Consider the following 18,519-nt stretch of genomic DNA (forward strand, 5'->3'; position numbering starts at 1 on the left):
ACTGCAGATAATACGGGTTCCTTCCAGGTGTTTTAAGAGGCCACACACCATCCTAGAAGGCAGCAGGTTACACCCTTCTTTTACACATGTTCTGACACCTAGTTGCATGTGTAGTGCCACTTCTCCAGGCAACTACCAGAGATATGTCAAATGCACATACAGCTGGGACAGAGCCTGCTGGTGTGAAACTACCTTGCATGCACATTCATGGAACATGTGGACCGCCACGCCAAAAATCAGGAAGGAGTATTTTTTCTTTTGTTAAAAACAGCCCTGGAAGGGTGGAGTTTGTCTTCCCCCCTGAGTGTGTGTGTGTGTGTGTGTGTGTGTGTGTGTGTGTGTATGCATGTGTCTAAGATAAATACCCATAGTGTACACCTGCTTTTTATCTCCTCTGTTCAGGGGTTGATTTAAGTCAGTAAGGGTGCAATCTTACCCATGTTTAGACAGAAAAAAGTCCCATAACTCCCAGTACCCTCCAGTCAGCCATGGCTGATTGGGGGATTCTGAGAGTTGTAGGACTTTTTCTCCTGTCTAAACATATATAGGTTTGTGCCCTAAATGGCATGGGTTTTTTTTTAAAAAAAACCTACAGCCCTGATCAAAACCAAGTAACCAACTGCTTTTAATTATAGAAACAGAAAGTAGGAGATCCAGCTGGTATTTAGCTGAACAAGAGGACCAGAAAGAAAAAAATGGAGGAGAGGAGGGGCTAAAATATATTTTTTAAAACTCTGCCACACTTTATAAACAGTCTATCAGAGAACTGTCATTTGGCTCTGCATGTGTGTTACGAGGAAAATAATCTGACTACATCACCTGTGCAGTCTCTTCAAGACATGAAATGATGTTCTAGTTCCACAGAAAGCAGGGAGAGTTTTATTTACAGCTCATAATGGCTGACTGCAAATGGCCACTTCCCTATCACAATGTGCATGTAACCTTTCGGTTAGCTGTCTGTCTGCATCATCCTGCCAAGGAGTGCGAAGGATTTTATCACACTTCTGCACCTGACCAGAAATCTAGGGAGTGGTAATATTCTCCTTATCAGGTGTTAAAATGGTACAGACAGCTGGCTTCATCGAGTGGTTACACTCATGCCATGGGTAAGTTCATGCTTGGGGTAGAACACTTAGGATACTCGCACCATGGGTAAGTTAATTCTTGGGGTACAAAATTATGCATAGTGTGGAGAATGTGGATCCCCCCTCCCAAATACTAGAACCTGGGATCCTCTCATGAATCTGGTTGGTGGGAGATTCAGGATAGATAAAAGGAAGTACTTCTTCACACAGAACATTGTGAAACTATGGAATTCTCTACCACAAATGTAGTGATGGACACCAATTTGGATGGCTATTTGGAGTTAGATCGATTCCTGGAGAAGAAGGCTATCAATGCCTACTAAGCTATCAATGGGAGGGAGGGTGCTGTTGCACCATGTCCTTCTTTGTTGGTCCCTGGTCGACAGCTGGTTGGCCACGGTGTGAACAGTATGCTGAACTAGATGGACCCTCAGTCTGATCCAGCATGGCTCTTCTTAAGTTCTTTTGTTTTTAGAATCCAACTACAGTTGTACTAAAAGTAGTTGTACTAAGTCCCATTCATTTCAATGGATCTACTCTAAGAAGGACTTTAACTGGATTCCCCCCTTGGTATTAAATCATTATTCGCTCTTTGAATGGTTAGCATCCATTGTCAGGTGGTGAGACCAAGCAAATTCAAAGCCAGTTCAGAGAGCAAAAAGCTCCCTTTCCAAGACTTTAAAGGGGCCTGTTGACTCCTAAAGCATACTAAATTTCTACTAAATTTCAACAGGCTATTTTATAAAGAATACTGGTAGAAACAGTTCACAGCAGGGTGGATGAAAGAGGCCTTTTAAAAGTATGTTCTGGGCCATGTCAGGCCATGAAACTTAAATGGACCCTTCTCTCTTGCAATAAAGCAAAGATAGAAAAAGATTTATTAATGCAACCCTATCTGGTCACTTTCTACAAAAGAGATGTTTATCAGGGCTTGTAAAAATGAATTCTGATACCCACTTTCTTTTGGTGGAAGGCAAGGGGAAGAAGAGACTAGAACGTCTGAAAACAAGGTAAATGTCCTAATAGCTTTATCCGAAGGATGAAGCATTTTAAACATAAATAAAAATGTGAATTTATAAGGATGTATTTTTAATCATTTGACATGTTGAACATGCTGATGGTTATCAGGAGTTCTTCTGCCAAGAACATTTAAGCTTCAGAACAAATCTAATTCAGACCATCTTTCTTTATGAGAACTCAAAAGCCTTGGAGAAGAATACCGCTAACGTTTGTAGCTAAAATATTATGTTTATTTGTGTAAAAAATACCAGTAGAAGCAGAGATATTTTGAACTCCCTGGGTAAAGTTTACCTTGTGTCAGTGGGACAGCAAATGAGGGTGAGTAGTGGGTGAGAAATCAAAGCATAAATGTGCTGGCCTTAAATGGAGTTTGGGCTTCATCTTCTTCCCCCCTCCTCCGTCCACTGTACAACCTGGGTATTTTCCCCCCTTAGTGAATCAGAATTAAAGTGTATTTTACCTGTTGCCATTCTGAAAGGTACCAGGATGGGGGACAGTCAAAACGATTGCAGGCTTGTACCATGACGGGCTTGGGTTTGTGACAAAGCTCATCTGCCAAAATCACCGTCTCATTCATCTCTCTCGAGAGGAGGTGGGAACAGAAGACATCGCGGGTCTGCAATCCTACGCCGCAGGTGAGGCTGCAAGAGCTCCATTTCCCCGTCTCCCACCTGAGCGGAATAAACCAAGGAGAGGACACCCATGAAAAGAACCAAAACGTTTTCATTTGTTAGGCCAATTTATTTTGTTTGCTGTGTGTGAAAAACAATGGGCTTGGATCATACTTAACATTGCCATCCTGTACGTACTTCCCTGAGAGTAAGTTCCACTGAACTCACTGGGGCTTACTTCTAAGTAGATACAAGTTTTATTGATTTCACTAGGAACTCAACTAACCTAACCTAGATCCTTCCCTATATTTTTTAAATAAACAAGACATTACATGATAGTTCCATCCTACCCATCTCAATTTAATCCTTGGCCGAATCTACACCAAGCAGGATATTGCACTATGACAGCGGTATGAAAGCGGTATATAAAAGGCAAGAGCAACACTACTGCTTTGTAGCAGTACTGAAGTGCACGCACAACCGTTGGGGCCATTGACACATACCATATACCACTTTCATACTGCTATATCCTGCTTGGTGTGGCTCCTGCCTTTTATATACCACTTTCATACCGTAATATCCTGCTTGGTGTAGATTAGCCCCTTGCTTCCAAACACAAACCACAATAAGACGAGTTAGGGTGCAATCCTATGCATATTTAGAAAAGTCCCATAATTCCCCTTTTCTTTCTTCCTACACATGCATAGGATTGCACCCTTAGAGGGATTTGGGAAGATGCTTTGATTTAGACATGGACCAGTCTCTCTACCTACTGTTTCAGAATTTTGCGGCATTCACTGAAAATGCTTTGTTACGGCCACAGGTTAAATAACAAAACCATTCTTCGTAATAATGACAATAGCTCATTGTTGCAACTTACGGGAGTGGTGTGCAGACTACAGGCTGCAGGAGCTAATTTTACTAGAATCCCAAGATCTGCCGACCAGAATTTGGCTGGTCTGAAAGCTACACATAGTATTAAAGAATTTGTTTTGAGTACCAAAAAAAGAAGGCAACTCACAGACCTTGTATTAAAAAATCCACTCTGGTTTACCCCCAGCTTTCTTCATTTCACCGTATAATTTAGGCCAGTCATTTTGTTGTGGCTATTGTTAAGTAATTGGGAGTTAGTAATTTAAATGATTTACAGCCAATCACCCAGAGATGTAATAATGGATCCAGATCTACCTTCTGCCTTAGGGTGCTTTCAGTCATCATTTAAATAAGCCACAGTGGGCTGTGGTGACTGGGAGAACCTGCTCATTGATTTATAGCACACAGCTCTTGTATTACTTCCCGCACTATAAGGGGAGCACACTGAACATGCATTCTGAATACTTTGCATTTCCTTTGGGCCCAATTCAAGGTTAATTTTTACTAGGTAACATTTGAAGTGGGTTGCTAATGGTAAAAAAATGTTGACATATTATCAGTTTAGAGAATCAAGTATCATCTTAAAGAATCCCGTTTTGTTGCAGGCTACACATGACTTGCTCTAGGCCCGGGAAGTGCAAGCGTGGGAGTGGCTCAACCTTAAGTAGAGACACAAGGCAGATATCAGAACGTCCCGGAATGACAGCCTCTCCAACCCTCTCCGAGGATCTTTTCCACTGATCTTAATAAGGCCCAGAGATTTTATGATTGCAGCCCAAGTCCTGATAGATGAACTTGCTGCTGCATTTCTGTGGGACAATTGTGGCAGCTGTTTAAGTTGATTCAGAGCAAGTTGCCTTGATGAATGAACCTTGAACGCCATTTCCCATGAAGTCGTCAGTCAGAATTAATAGGGACATATCAGCAACCCTCTGTGCTTGGCACACCTTAGACAGAGGTATTTGGACTGCTTTGTGGTTTAAAAAAAACACAGCTCTTTTGTCTCTTCTTTGGAGGTCCATTTTGATGCAGAGCTGATTATATCCCTTGCCAAAGTTTATTCTTCCAAAGTGGGATGTTTTCCAGTTACCTCCAGCAGCTCAGTCTTTGTCCATGGAATAAATGTCCAGCATTCATACCAGCATTGCACAGCCTAGCATGCCATAGGAAGAAACACACATCTTTCATTTGGCTTCTTTTAATGGGCTTTTTTTTTTTTTTTAGCAAGCATTCCTTTTATTCTCTTTTTCAACTTTCCATGGAAAAAAGCTTTGCATTTTCAAAATTTAGATTTTTGGGGGGATGAAAGTTGAACTAGAGAGAAAGAGAGTAGGGGAAGGGTATGGCACACTAGTGAACAGCTGCACAATTTTGGTTGCAATCCTATACAAACTTAGAGGATGTCCTATTGACCTCCATGGGACTTACTTCTCAATATAATAGAATCTCTCAGTGGTTCACAACTAATGAAAGAGGAAAAGGCAGACAGATCAGGGGTATAACTCTACATTTAGCAAGCTGTGGGAGTTGAAAATACTTTACAAAGGAGTAAGAAATGCCTGTTCTTTTCTAGCTGAAAGACCAGCTAAAAATTCTTGGTTCTGCTGCCCTCTGTTTAGTATTGTCAGTTGAAACCCACAAAGAACAATTGCAGAATTGTGGTCTGAAGCGGCCTTTTTGTTACCCCAAGTAGTGTCAGGAGCAGCAGCGGAACTGCTGTTACTTGCCATTGTTTCCCATGGAGCACTGGATACACATGAATCAAACCTGCAGGAGGCGCTGGCTTTTATCCCATTCATTTACCCCCAAGGGCAACTGCAGAAAGCAGTAACTACATCCCCAGACCTGCTGCAACAGCTGCTGGAATGTGATTATGTCTTTTAAGCACAAAACAGCTATCTGAAAATATTGCAGCTACCCTGCCATGCAAAAGCTGGGAGCAGAAATCTCTTCATTCATGTGCAATACAGAAAAATAGACCTGTTCAATCTTTTGCTGTAAAGTGGGAAGGAAAGTATGATGGGGAAAATCCAATACCCAGGGGTTTATGTGTTGAGGATTTATACTGTTGTGATCTTCAAACCATAAGGTACAATTAGACACAGGGTGCTTCCAGCTGAGTAATTGTGCAATTGCCTTGCCTCATTTATGAAAGTCTGGGGAGTGGGGCAGGACAACGCTGTCTTCAGTTATAACACCCACCCACACCCCCTGTGTTGTCCCACTTCATATTCTATCTTTTTTACTATCTAGAAAAAACCCAATAGAATAATTGCCAGGGTGGATTTGATTTAAATCACTACTCAGAAAGACTCAATTTAATCATGTGACCCACCCACCCACAAAGTGCACGATATTCATTGATTTTTTTGGGAAACTTAGCACTTAAGAGGAATGGGGTTGATTCTGTGTACATAGATTTGCAAAGGAACAATGGGATTGTGATTTCTGCATACACAAATTCACAGTTTTGAGAACTGTAAAATCAAACATCTGTGATAATATCTTCTAGATCGAAAAGTTGCTCAATAATCTTACAGAAACCTCTAGAAGAGCATGACATTGTGAATGGATTAATGCAATTCATTTACCAAAAAAATTAAACATTGCATGAATATACAGCCTCATGCTACATAATTAAAAACTAATCCTTATTTCATGATGAATAACCTTTGGACTATAATGTATCTTAAATAGAAAACTATCTTTAGATAGATTTTTCCTCAAAAAGCATTTTATTAAAAAAAATCTGATTTAAATTTTTAAAAATCCATTTTTTTAAAAAAAAATCATTGATTTTTATCCACCCTGATAATTGCACAATGCCTTTTGATTAAAAATGCCATTAGTCCTCCATCTAGAAGCACATTTTAGGCTGCCACCCTAAATGGCATCCCCATCTAGGCATTCTCCCCTTCTCTGCCACAACATCTAGCAAAAGTCATCGTTTGAACTGCTGTTATCATCATGAGCTTTCCCATCTCCAGATCTAAACGGATGGCTGCCATACACTAAGGCAGGGGAGCTAACAATATGACATGATGTCACCCATTAAGCCATTATTAGAAGAGGTAGAGAACTGTTTTGGGCAGCAACCACATGTCTTCCATCATGTTAGCCATACTCATAGCATACCTACAAGGAATGAACATTTTTAGTGCATGCAGTTCCTTCCAGTAGAACTGTACCTATTATCCAAGGAACAAAAATATTCTGAATACTCATTGCCATGAATGGTGGGAAGCCGTGATAAAACTTGAAGGACACTGGCATTTTGGATCATTACAATGATTAAATTCTCAGCAGGTTCTTTTTAATGAACTTTGATCCTCCTATGTGAACATGGACCCATTTGCTGCTGCTTCTTTTTTAAGTGGTGGCAACATATTTAGGGAGAGCAAAGATATGAGAGAGAGAGAGAGAGAGAGAGAGAGAGAGAGAGAGAGAGAGAGAGAGAGAGAGAGGTGTAGACAGGTGGTTCCCACTTCAACTGAGAGTGAACTTCAATTGATTTATGGTCTTTCAATTAAATTGTTTCTGATAGCGTTTTATAAATAAATATGCCTCTGCAATTTCAGGTTGAGGGGTGGGGATCCATATGTGCTAAAAATGAAGAGAATGTCTTTGCACAACACACTTCAGAATGGAGCCAATATGAGCTGTGTAGCTTTAGGAATGATAAATGAATAAAAGGGAGGCAGTGATATATGGCATGATGCCTGTTGTAAAGTATGAGAAATTACGATTTCCAGGAGAATCATCCAAAGAAAAATCATCCATTGTGTCACATACTGCTAAGAGCTGAGAAAATTATATATTATAAATCATCTAGTTGAGAAATTGCCATTTTTTTCCTATTTGCAGTTGTCCATAAAGAAGCCATGGTTGAAAAACAAAAGTTCATTTGCTCAATGGAAGATCAATCAAGTAGAAAATTGTATTTATTTTTAGCATTGAAATTATCTTATTAACACAGGAAGCTGCCTTATATCAAGTCAGACCATGGGTCCACCTAGCCCAGTATTGTCTACACTGATTGGCAGCAACAGCTCTCCAGGTTTTCAGGCAGGACTTTTTCCTGCTCTACCTGGAGATGCCCAGGACCAAACCTAGGACTTTCTGCATGCAAATCATGTGCTCTATCACACTGAGCCACAGCCTCTCCCTTGAATACATTCTTCACTCACAAACATAACTGATACGTTCTTCTTTGGTATAACTGATACCATCATCTTATAAGATAAAGTCCATAAACATAGGAAGCTGTCTTACATGAAGTCAGACTATTGGACCATCTAACTGAATACTGACCAGCAGTTGCTCTCCGGGGTTTCTGATGGGGGGAGGTATCTCTCATCCCTACCTGGAGATGGCAAGGATTGAACCTGGGACCTTCTGCATGCCAAGCATGTGCTCTACCACAGAGCTCTGGCTCTTCCCCAAGGTGCTGAGTGCTAACATCCCGGAGGATGTTAACAACTATAGGCCGGTGGCTAATATCCCTTTCCTGGGCAAGGTGCTTGAGCGGGTGGTTGCAGGACAACTCCAGGCACTCTTGAATGAAACGGATTATCTAGATCCATTTCAATCGGGCTTCAGGCCTGGTTTTGGAACGGAAACTGCCTTGGTCGCCCTGTGGGATGACCTCTGTCGGGAGAGAGACAGGGGGAGTGCGACCCTGTTGGTTCTCCTGGACCTCTCAGCGGCCTTCGATACCATCGACCATGGTATCCTTCTGGATAGGTTGTCTGAGCTGGGAGTTGGAGGTACTGCGTTGCAGTGGTTCCGCTCCTACTTGGATGGCCGATTCCAGAAGGTGGTGCTGGGGGATTATTGCTCTGTGCCGTGGCACCTAAGCCATGGGGTTCCACAGGGCTCTATCTTATCCCCTATGCTGTTTAACATATACATGAAGCCGCTGGGGGAGGTTATCCGGAGATGTGGACTGAGGTGTCATCAATATGCGGATGATACCCAGCTCTACCTTTCCTTTTCATCAAACCCAGGTGAGGCAGTGGCTGTTCTGAACCAGTGTCTGGGCACGGTAATGGACTGGATGAGGGCTAATAAACTGAGACTCAATCCAGACAAGACGGAGGTACTGTTAGCGGGTGGTTCTTCTGTCCGGCGAGGTGATGTTTGCCCTGTCCTGGACGGGGTTGCACTCCCCCTAAAGGATCGGGTCCGTAGTTTGGGGGTGCTCTTGGATCCAGAACTGTCACTTGAGGCACAGGTGAACTCAGTGGCAAAGAGCACCTTTTATCAGCTCAGGCTGATATACCAGCTGCGCCCTTATCTGGACAGAGATAGCTTAGCTACAGTTATCCATGCTCTGATAACCTCTCGTTTGGATTACTGCAATGCGTTATACGTGGGGCTGCCTTTGAAAACGGTCCGGAAACTTCAACTGGTGCAAAACAGGGCAGCAAGGTTATTAACAGGGACTGGCCGGCGAGATCACATTACGCCAGTCCTTTTACAACTTCACTGGCTGCCAGTCCAGGTCCGGGCCCAATTCAAAGTGCTGGTATTGACATTTAAAGCCCTAAACGGTTTGGGGCCAGGTTATCTGAAGGAACGCCTCCTCCCATATGTACCTACCCGGACCTTAAGATCATCTACAGGGGGCCTTCTCCATGAGCCCCTGCCAAAGGAAGTGAGGCAGGTGGCTACTAGGAGGAGGGCTTTCTCCGCTGTGGCACCCCGGTTGTGGAACGAGCTCCCCAGAGAGGTCCGCTTGGCGCCTACACTGTACTGCTTTCGTCGCCAGCTGAAGACCTTTTTATTCACTCAGTATTTTAACACTTAATTTTAACTTAAATTTAAATTTTACTGTTTTAACTCTGTATTTTAATCCTATATCAACTTTGCTGTGTGGTTTTATCCTGGTTGCGCTTTTTATACTGTATTTCGTAATTGTGTTTTAAACTGTTGGGTGTTTTACTGTGGTTTTAATTTTTGTGAACCGCCCAGAGAGCTTCGGCTGTTGGGCGGTATAGAAATGTAATAAATAAATAAATAAATAAATAAATACAACGTTCAAACCCTCATCTCCACACTTATCAGGTCACTTCCCTGCCCTTTACACCAAGAAGTGAACAATGACAGAATGTTAAAGCTTAAAAACCTCCATCCATGTTGAATCTGGTGAGATGATTCTATGTCATCTTCTGACTGGCCTTTGCTCTCATTAAAGTGCATGCCATATTCCTCTGTTCACATCCTTTGAAAATCAATGGCTGATCAGGTGGCATCTGACTGCAGTCCACCTGCCTCGTAACCCTTTTAGCCAGCCCACAACAAATTTTGACAAGAGCATATTCACATAACATAAAAATGTGCTGATCTACCCATCTCAAGAGTGTTGGAACAGACTTTCTTTTCACAAATTCTCATGTGATATTATGGACAGGATCTAAGGAGTTAATTTAAGCATATTCAAGATCTTGGAGGCACCCAATGGATTTTTGGACCTTTTCCCTTTCAATAGTAGATCTGATTTCCACAATGCAAACTGCTTTTGATATTCCCTTCATTGGAGTTGGCAGTGCTGTTTAAGAAACAGAAATCCAAAAATTCCCTTGGGCACATGGAACTAGTCATGTGCTTCTTTGGATTAAGGCTACTGACCTCAATCGTGTATCTGACATATGCATTCAACTCAATGCGTTGACAGAACTACTTCCAGCAGCAGATCTGGGAGGGGGTGATTCCCTCTTCCACCCATATACCCTTCAAAATGTGCTCCAGAAAGCTGAAAAACCTACTGGAGCAGATTTTCAGGTGTTGCAATGGGCTACATGGGCGAGAAGAGAGGGAGAAAGTCCTGTTGTGTTAGTGAGATTCCGCTACTGTAACACTGCATTTAACCCTGTTTTTCTCATAGCTAAATCTCACTGGATTCAATGGTCTTTCTCCCAAGTCAGCATGCATAGGATGGCAGCCTAAATTCCACCAAATACAAGGATTATGGACAGGATAAAGAAGGTTGTTTCAATTTTTTTAATAACTTGGAGCAGCTTCAGGGTTAGTAGTTGTTAAATAGAAATATGGCTATTGAATTTCAACATTCATTTTTTATTCATATACATATATACAGGTATATAAAAACTTACTTTACTGTAAATGGGTATATATATATATATATATATATATATATAGAGAGAGAGAGAGAGAGAGAGAGAGAGAGAGAGAGAGAGAGAGTTTTTGGGTGGATCTGTAGGACCCCTTTCCTCCTCAGAATCCAACCTCCTTAATCTACTGTATATGTTAATACTTTCAGGAGTAAAATGTTTAATGGAAACTTGGATGGACATTTTTTTTTAATGGATATGATTTGATAATAGTTACTGGCATGGAGTTCCAACTTGCTTTTATTGGCTGCTTTTTAAATAAACCGAGCTATTTTTCAAATTTGGTAAATGTTTCATGATTCTCACCGTAATTTCCCCTCATCACACACTCAAAAATATTGATATACAGTGAGTTATTTAAAAAGAGAGTATTTTACAAAACCTATGAATGGAAATGTTTGAGTAACCATTTGCAACAGAGTTTTAAAAATAGGGGAACGAAATAGAGGGGTGTGTGGGGAAAGGTGGTCTTAAGAGTTAAATTTCCAACTTTCATGAATATTGCAAAGGAAAGCAAACTGCTTCCTACACAAATGTGTCCCAATCTGTTAATAAAAAGTAAGTAAGTTGAAATTGTTCTAATTATAACGTGGTTATGCTGCATTAAATTGATACAACACTGCTTCTATTATTATTATTATTAATAATAATAATAATAATAATTTTAAATATTTCTGCTGCTTGGATGGAATGTGGTCAGTTCAGCATCCTACCTTTTAACTTCAGACACCTGTAAACACAGAGATGTACTTCATTGTGTCTGGGCTGTGCAGCAGCCGTGCTTAGGAAATGCAGGGGTCTGAATTAAATGTATTGTATCAGGTGCCTCTTGCTCTACCAGCTATGCAAAACACAAGGAAAAGAGGGGCTTGCTAATAGACTGAAGACCAAGTCCCTGCCCTTAATGGGGAGCAATGAATTGTGGGGGCGGGCAGGCCGGCAGCGAAGCGAAAAAGGCTAGTAAAGAGTGGTAGCCCAGCCACTGCAGCAGCACAGCCTTATTATTATTATTATTATCATCATCATCATCATCATCATCATCATCATCATCATCATCATCCCACCTTTTCCCCAGTACTGAGACTCAAGGTGGTTTGCAAGATTAAAACATGTACAATTAAAACTTATCAATAAAAATTACAAAAGTTTAAATAGAATTAAACCTACAGTAAAATTAAAAACAAGTTTTTTTTATATATATAGGTTCTGCCTGCCTTGTGAAGGGCCAAATCAAAAACACCCTAATTCTAATTTTCCCAGTTTGAATTTTTCTCCATGGTAATTCTGGGCCTGATTTGCCTTGCCTCCGAACTGTGAGTGGCAACGCATAAAAAAATACTGTGAAGCTTAAGTGGTAATGTAGTTAGTTATCCAACTCCTTTGATTTGCAGAGGCAGAAAGTTACATAAATGTTAACGTCTTACCATGACCTGCAATGATACATGGCCCGTTAAGCACTTGTGCTTCCTTACAACTCTGGGCTAATCTCGCAAGCTCAGGGACAAGCCATGCTGCACAATAGGCCCTTCTCATGAACTCAGATCAGCATTCAGTCAAAATGGTTTTGTAAGCTTAATTTTTCAGCATGACCAACCTGGCAACAGATCAAACCCTCGGCATATAGCAGTGGGTTCTCTCAGTAGCGAGGTGTGATGATGTTCTTCCCTGCCCCCTAAAAGCAGCTGTCTCCCAACTCAGAGTAACCTATGAAAAGAGATAATTGAACAACTATTCTGCATCATTAAGCCTGCTGCTCGCAGACAGATCAAAGCCTTGGTAAGAAAGGTATGGGATCAAGAACAGCGGTCTGCTTTGGCTCTATTCTCTGATTGGTATCAGTCAGAATTTTATAACACACTGTGAATGGAAAAGGCACAAAGCCAGCTTTTAGATAACAGAGCACAAGAGGATTGGGTGGGCAGGGCTGGGGAGAAGAGACACTTTTTTAAAAGGGTTAATAGAAAGCAAAATGCAAGTTACCCTAAAGAAGACTGATGGTATATCAGGAAATATCACCTTCAGGATCCTGATTGGCTGCTGTAAGAGAACTTTTAGTGATGCTTTTGAGAAGAGCATGGTCACGGACACACACCCAATAACAGTTTGTGTGTATATATATATATGAGGGTCAAAGGAAATGCTTTTGGCAATGAATGAAATGTGCTGCTGTCAACAGCCCCTGATCTGCTACACTTGGGACAGAAACAGCAATTAACTCTTTCTAGAGAGAATGAACACTGAAAAAGATAAGGGCCTTTCCTGATGAGGATTTTATGCAAGGGGATGCACAGCAGCTGTTGATTTGGTCTGCAATGATGCACATGCTGTTCTTCTTGCAACCGCTTTTTTTATGAGAAGACCAGTTTCCTGGTACTCAACCCTCTAAACTGAAGCCTACACAGTTCTCACATATTTCTACCCCACTTATATGTATAGTATTCCAGGTGGCCTGCAGCAATAAAAGATCTAAATAAGCATCACAATAAATAATAAAGCACCAGATTTTTTTTTATATAAGTTACCGACTAAAATGGATTAGTGCTGCAATCCTATATCTACTTATCTGGGAGCAGGGGTGTATCCAGAAAATTTATCTTGGTGGGGCCCAAGACATTCTGCTTGGGCAGACTGTTTTTTTAATATATATATATATATATATATATATATATATATATATATATATATATGCGCTTAGGGTGACCATATTTGGGAAACCAAAAAAGAGGACACCTAGTGTGTGTGTGGGGAAGCAGCTTTCTGAGTCCTGCAGAAAGTACGTTATTTCCCCGCCACCTTAAAGAACCCGATTGGAGTGGAGGAGGGGAAAGGATTTCATTCTGCACCACCACCATCCACTCCAATTGGGGCCTTTTCTATAATGTCCACGAATGACCCACTTTCCCCTTTAAGACCTCAATTGGAGCTTGGGGTGGGGGAATGATGTGCCTCAAGAAAGCATGTCATTCACTCCTGCCATGCTAATGGCAGCCTTAAAGAGGAAGGTGTGTCATTCCAGGACATTATTGAAAATTGTAGAAAATCCCCCCTGACACCATGGAAAGAACAAAAACCAGGACAAATCCGGGGAAATCCTGACAGTTGGTCACCCTATATATGCTATAACACACATTTAAAATGCATGTGTGTAGCACAGGCCACAAAAACACACTTGTGCATTTTCCTTCTGTGTATATGTGGGGCCAGAAGCTGCAGCTAGCATAGAATGCAGCAGCAAAATTATGTGTTTATCCTGGTCTTACCCAACCTGGGGCTCCCCAGATGTTTTGGACTATGACTCATAGCATTCATGACTATTAGCCATGCTGGTTGGGGCTGATCAGAAGTGAAGTACAAAACATCCAGAGGGCACCAGGTTTGGGAAGACTGGTCTAGCCACTGCCATGTTGTGGCTGCCAGTTTGCTACTGAGCCTGGTTTTAATTTTGGTATTAACCTACAAGAACTTTAGGATAAGGATACCTGAAAGAACTCTTCTCCCATACATCATCATCAACAAAGGCCCTCCTGCTTGTGCAACATTCTGCACCTGGTGACAACCAGGAAGTGGGACTTTTCTGAGATGGCGCCCAGTCTCCAGTAAACATTCCCTCCCTGAAATAAAACATGTGCCAACTCTGATACAGTTTTGGCACATGTTGAAGACTCTCTCTCTCTCTCTCTCTTGCTTCCATGTTTGATGATTTGTGATGCATATCATTCTGATTTTAAGTTGATGGCTACTGGTTATGTTTTACTAGGTTTGGTTTATTTTATATATTGATATTGTATATTTGCATATTTTTATTATGGTTTTTTATTTTTGTACACTGCCTGGATATATTGCTAAATGACAGGTGGTATAGAATTTAAATAGATAAATAAACATACAAGAATTACATGCCATGGCATTTAGAAGCCTACACAGACTAGCAGAAATTCCTAAGAACTGTGAATTTGACAGCACTGAGTGTTATACTGAAGGTTCAAATAAGAGGCATCATGGCCTGAAACAAAACTTTATTTGTAGTGAAGGTACTCAATGCATCCCCCTTGTTACACTGTGCCTGTTTAAGGCTTTTTAGTAAAGATAAACTTGTATAAAACAGTTCCCAATATTCTGTTTCAATACAGCACCTGCCCTCTGCTTGTATTCTTCCAAAGCACATACCATGCACATTTGGATGGACAATACATGGGAAAACCTTTTCTCTCTCTCTAGAACAGCCTTCTAGTTATTAAAACTAGAAAAGGAAAGGTGGTTTCCAGTCTTCCTCCATTGTATATACTCTGCAAGAGTACGAGAAAACCTCTCTGATAGTGGTAATTGGTGGTAGCCAGCACAGGTTAGGGGATAGTTTTAAACTCTGGCACATCACCTTCTGATCTTTAACAAAGCAGTCATCCAGCAAACCTGGCAGCTGAACGAAGGGTTAGATAGTTAACTGGACTGAAAGGAGGCACTCATTGTTCCAGCGACCATTTCAGAAGGCAAAATTTCAAGGTGAATTATAAGAGATCAGGGAAGAGCCCATCCCAGTACGAAACGTGTAACTCACAAACAAGGCCCAACAAAAGCCAGCCATTTTATTCTGCTTCAGGCCAGAAGCCTGCCATCTTTTTGCCAACTCATCTGATCTATACCAGTATGGTCAGTGCAGACAATGGGCTGCAGTTAACATTCAGTAACGGGTGCAACATGAGCACATTTCAATCTAGTGCTTCTCTCAAGTCGACAGATGGCAAACAAGTGGTTCACGGCATAAGAGTAGGCCAGTGTAGGCTTCCAGGAGGGTCTCACAACATCCAGCCACAACCCAAGAAGCTCTGAAATGCTAACTTCATTATTTATGGCCTGCCCTGTCCCTGGGGATGTGGGGCAGATTATGGCAATCATTCATGAACTAAGCCAGAACCTCTCCCCAAAGGCTCACAATTTAAATAAGTATCTTTCTGCAACACAGACAAACATACTTTTATACTTCAAGGCTGTTACTCTCAGATTTCAAACAGAAGCTTCCTTAGGAAGTTTGGGGTTTTATGCTGGGACTCGAGAGGGGAAGCACCTGTATACACTTCATATAGGATCCTGCCCCACACATGGTCACAGTCATGGTAGATCACTTAAGCTTGGACATGCGGGAATATAGGTTAACTACCGGAGCTTTGTCTGGTCTTGTGGTCCCAGAGAGATCTTCCTGTTTTAGATGCAGACCTGGATGTATACTGACAGCCACGATGCGCAGTGAAAATGGCAGTACTACCTGACCTATTTAATCTCTGTTCGTCATGCATCAGGGAAATGGTGCTCTGTAAACTGATGGAGGGCCAAAAATAAGGGGTAAATAAACTGCAGAGGGCAAGGAAGCTGCTCATCCACAACTTCATCCTTGTCTACTGCATGTTATACCAGGGATGGAGAATTTCTGGCCCATAGGCTAGGTTTGGCCCACAAGGTCTCTCCGTCTAGCCTGCTTCAGGTAAGGCCCTTTCCCAAAGCCCGGCCACCTATAGGCTAGTGGAAAGAGGAATCCCCACTGTTATTTTGGATTAATCATCAGAATTGGGAGGGCAAGCAGCTTCGCCTGGCCTGCATCCTACCCAATGCAGAGGCCTGTGTGCACTGAAGCCAGATCCCCGACCAGGTCCCATTTCAGCTGGGAACAGGAAGACGTCAGGTGGAGTGGCCACACCCACTGATATCACCTGGCCCATGCAGGGTACAGTGGGTCCTAAATTAGGGTGACCTTATGAAAAGGAAGACAGGGCTCCTGTAACTTTAACAGTTGTATTGAAAAGGGAAATTCAGCAGGTGTCATTTGTATATATGGAGAACCTGGTGAAATTTCCTGTTCATCACAACAGTTAAAGCTGCAGGTGTCCTGCCCTCTTTTAAATCTGGTCACAGTATAGCTGCAGTATAGCTCCTGCAGCTTTAACTGTTGTGATGAAGAGGAATTTTCATCAGGTGCTGCATGCATACAAATGATACCTGCTGAAATTCCCTTTTCTATGCAACTGTTAAAGATACAGGAGCCCTGTCCTCCTTTTCATATGATCACCCTATCCTAAATTCAAATCCTGGCATCTTCAGGAAAGGATGTGCAAATGAGCAAAACGTGAGCATTCAAGTTGTCTGATTTCCGCCTTGAAGCTTTGTTTCACATCACGTCTGCGTCAGATTGCAAGCTTAGTTTTTTTTCCTTTTTGTACAAAAAATCATTTGTATTTTCATGTGCATTTTTCCAAATGCATACATCAACAATTTTGCACATTTTTGAAATATGTGCATTTTCTTCCATTGATTAAAGCATGTTTGTGCAATTTTTCCAAAAGAACACTTTTTTTAATGTTCATTTTCAAATTATGTATTTTGGAACGTGTTTTTATTTATTTATTATTCTGCAGATTGTACCGCAAGCTTGGACTTTGACTGTGGGTTGTGTTTGGGTTTACACTTGTTTTGGGGAGGTGATAATTGGGTAAATTCTGGACTCTAGATAGGGTGGGAAAGACTCCTGCCTGAAACCCTGGAGAGCTGCTTCAAGTCATTGTAATCAGTACTGAGTTAAGAGCTGCCGGGTGCAGGCTGCTGCTGCGATAAGCAAAACCATGCACTTTTGTTGCATCGGGGTTGCATCCTGACATTGCAGCAAAAGCACGGGGTTTCTGGTGGCCAGTTTCACCCCCTGCCCAGGTGAACAGCAACCAATCAGGCGTCACCATCTGCCCAGCCATACCTCCGCATCGAGTGTACACCACTCTCCATCCTGAAAAGTTGGGATAAGTCTTGAAGTTTCTCTGGAAAGTCCCATGATGGTTTTGATGAGGCTGCTCTATAATTGATGCAGCACCACCACTGAGCCATCTCGCGGCTTCCAGAATGTTTAGACAGCCCCCTTGAGATGGACCAGTGGTCCAACTTGGCATAGGGCAGCTTCCTATGTGGGAATTTTTTTTAAAAAATGTACACACAAAAAACAGAGTTGTTTTTGCTCTGGCACCTCAAGACAGCAAGCATCCTCAATGTTGCCATAACTTCCCTTCTTTCCTTTTCTCTTGAGCTACCCATCCAGAAGCCAAAACAAATATGATTAGACTGTCTCGCTTTAGGCTCGGCTTAGCCAGATATATCTGGACTTGGGGAGCCTACTATAGCAAAGTACGAAAGCTCCTGTTTTAGACAAGCGCCTGTTTCTTGCTATAGGATCACTCACACAAATCACTGCAGATAGAAGAAAATATAAATTTTGAGAAAAAATATAACAAGGGGAAAAGACCAGTGAAGTACAAGGCTCATTGACAAGGTTGCAAATTAGGTCATGCCAAGCAAATTATGTGACAGAACCTTTTCATTCATTGCCAGGGACAGGGATGATTCACAAGGAAGTCTTTTATAAGTGTAACATAAATCTCCTTAGAACTGCGTTCTCCAACCTGGCGCCCTTCCATTTGTCGGACTACAACTCCCATCATCCCAGCCAGCATGGACATTTTCCAAGAGATCTAGAGGGCACCTGGTTGAGGAAGGCTTCTTTAGGCTTCTAGTAAAATCTTCATTTGCTTTATTATGACAACTGGGAACTGGTACATCAACCAGTAGCAGCAATAGAATGCTTCAGTTCAATGGCAAGGTGAACAGGAGGCTGCGTAGTAATAGGGTTCCATACTCTTTCTGCAAAGGGCATACTTATCTTCCTTGCCTAGAAATGCATGAACAGTCCCTGCAATGGGAACATATGTTTCCCTCCTCCACCCTGCCTCACGGAAGAGATTGTGCAAGCTTTTTCACAAGAGCAAA

At 41.8% G+C, this 18,519-nt stretch overlaps 1 protein-coding gene across 1 annotated transcript in view; it reads right to left on the reverse strand.

Moving 5' to 3' along the window:
* ADAMTSL1 (ADAMTS like 1) overlaps window positions 1–18,519 on the reverse strand; it is a 136,979-nt gene that overhangs the window by 57,073 nt on the left and 61,387 nt on the right. The window contains exon 8 of the mRNA XM_063129227.1: window positions 2,566–2,776. Coding sequence (XP_062985297.1) covers window positions 2,566–2,776 — 211 coding nt within the window. The remainder of the gene's footprint in view (window positions 1–2,565; window positions 2,777–18,519) is intronic.

Source organism: Elgaria multicarinata, chromosome 6 (assembly GCF_023053635.1).
Source record: "Elgaria multicarinata webbii isolate HBS135686 ecotype San Diego chromosome 6, rElgMul1.1.pri, whole genome shotgun sequence".
In the NCBI taxonomy this organism is placed as follows: domain Eukaryota; kingdom Metazoa; phylum Chordata; class Lepidosauria; order Squamata; family Anguidae; genus Elgaria; species Elgaria multicarinata.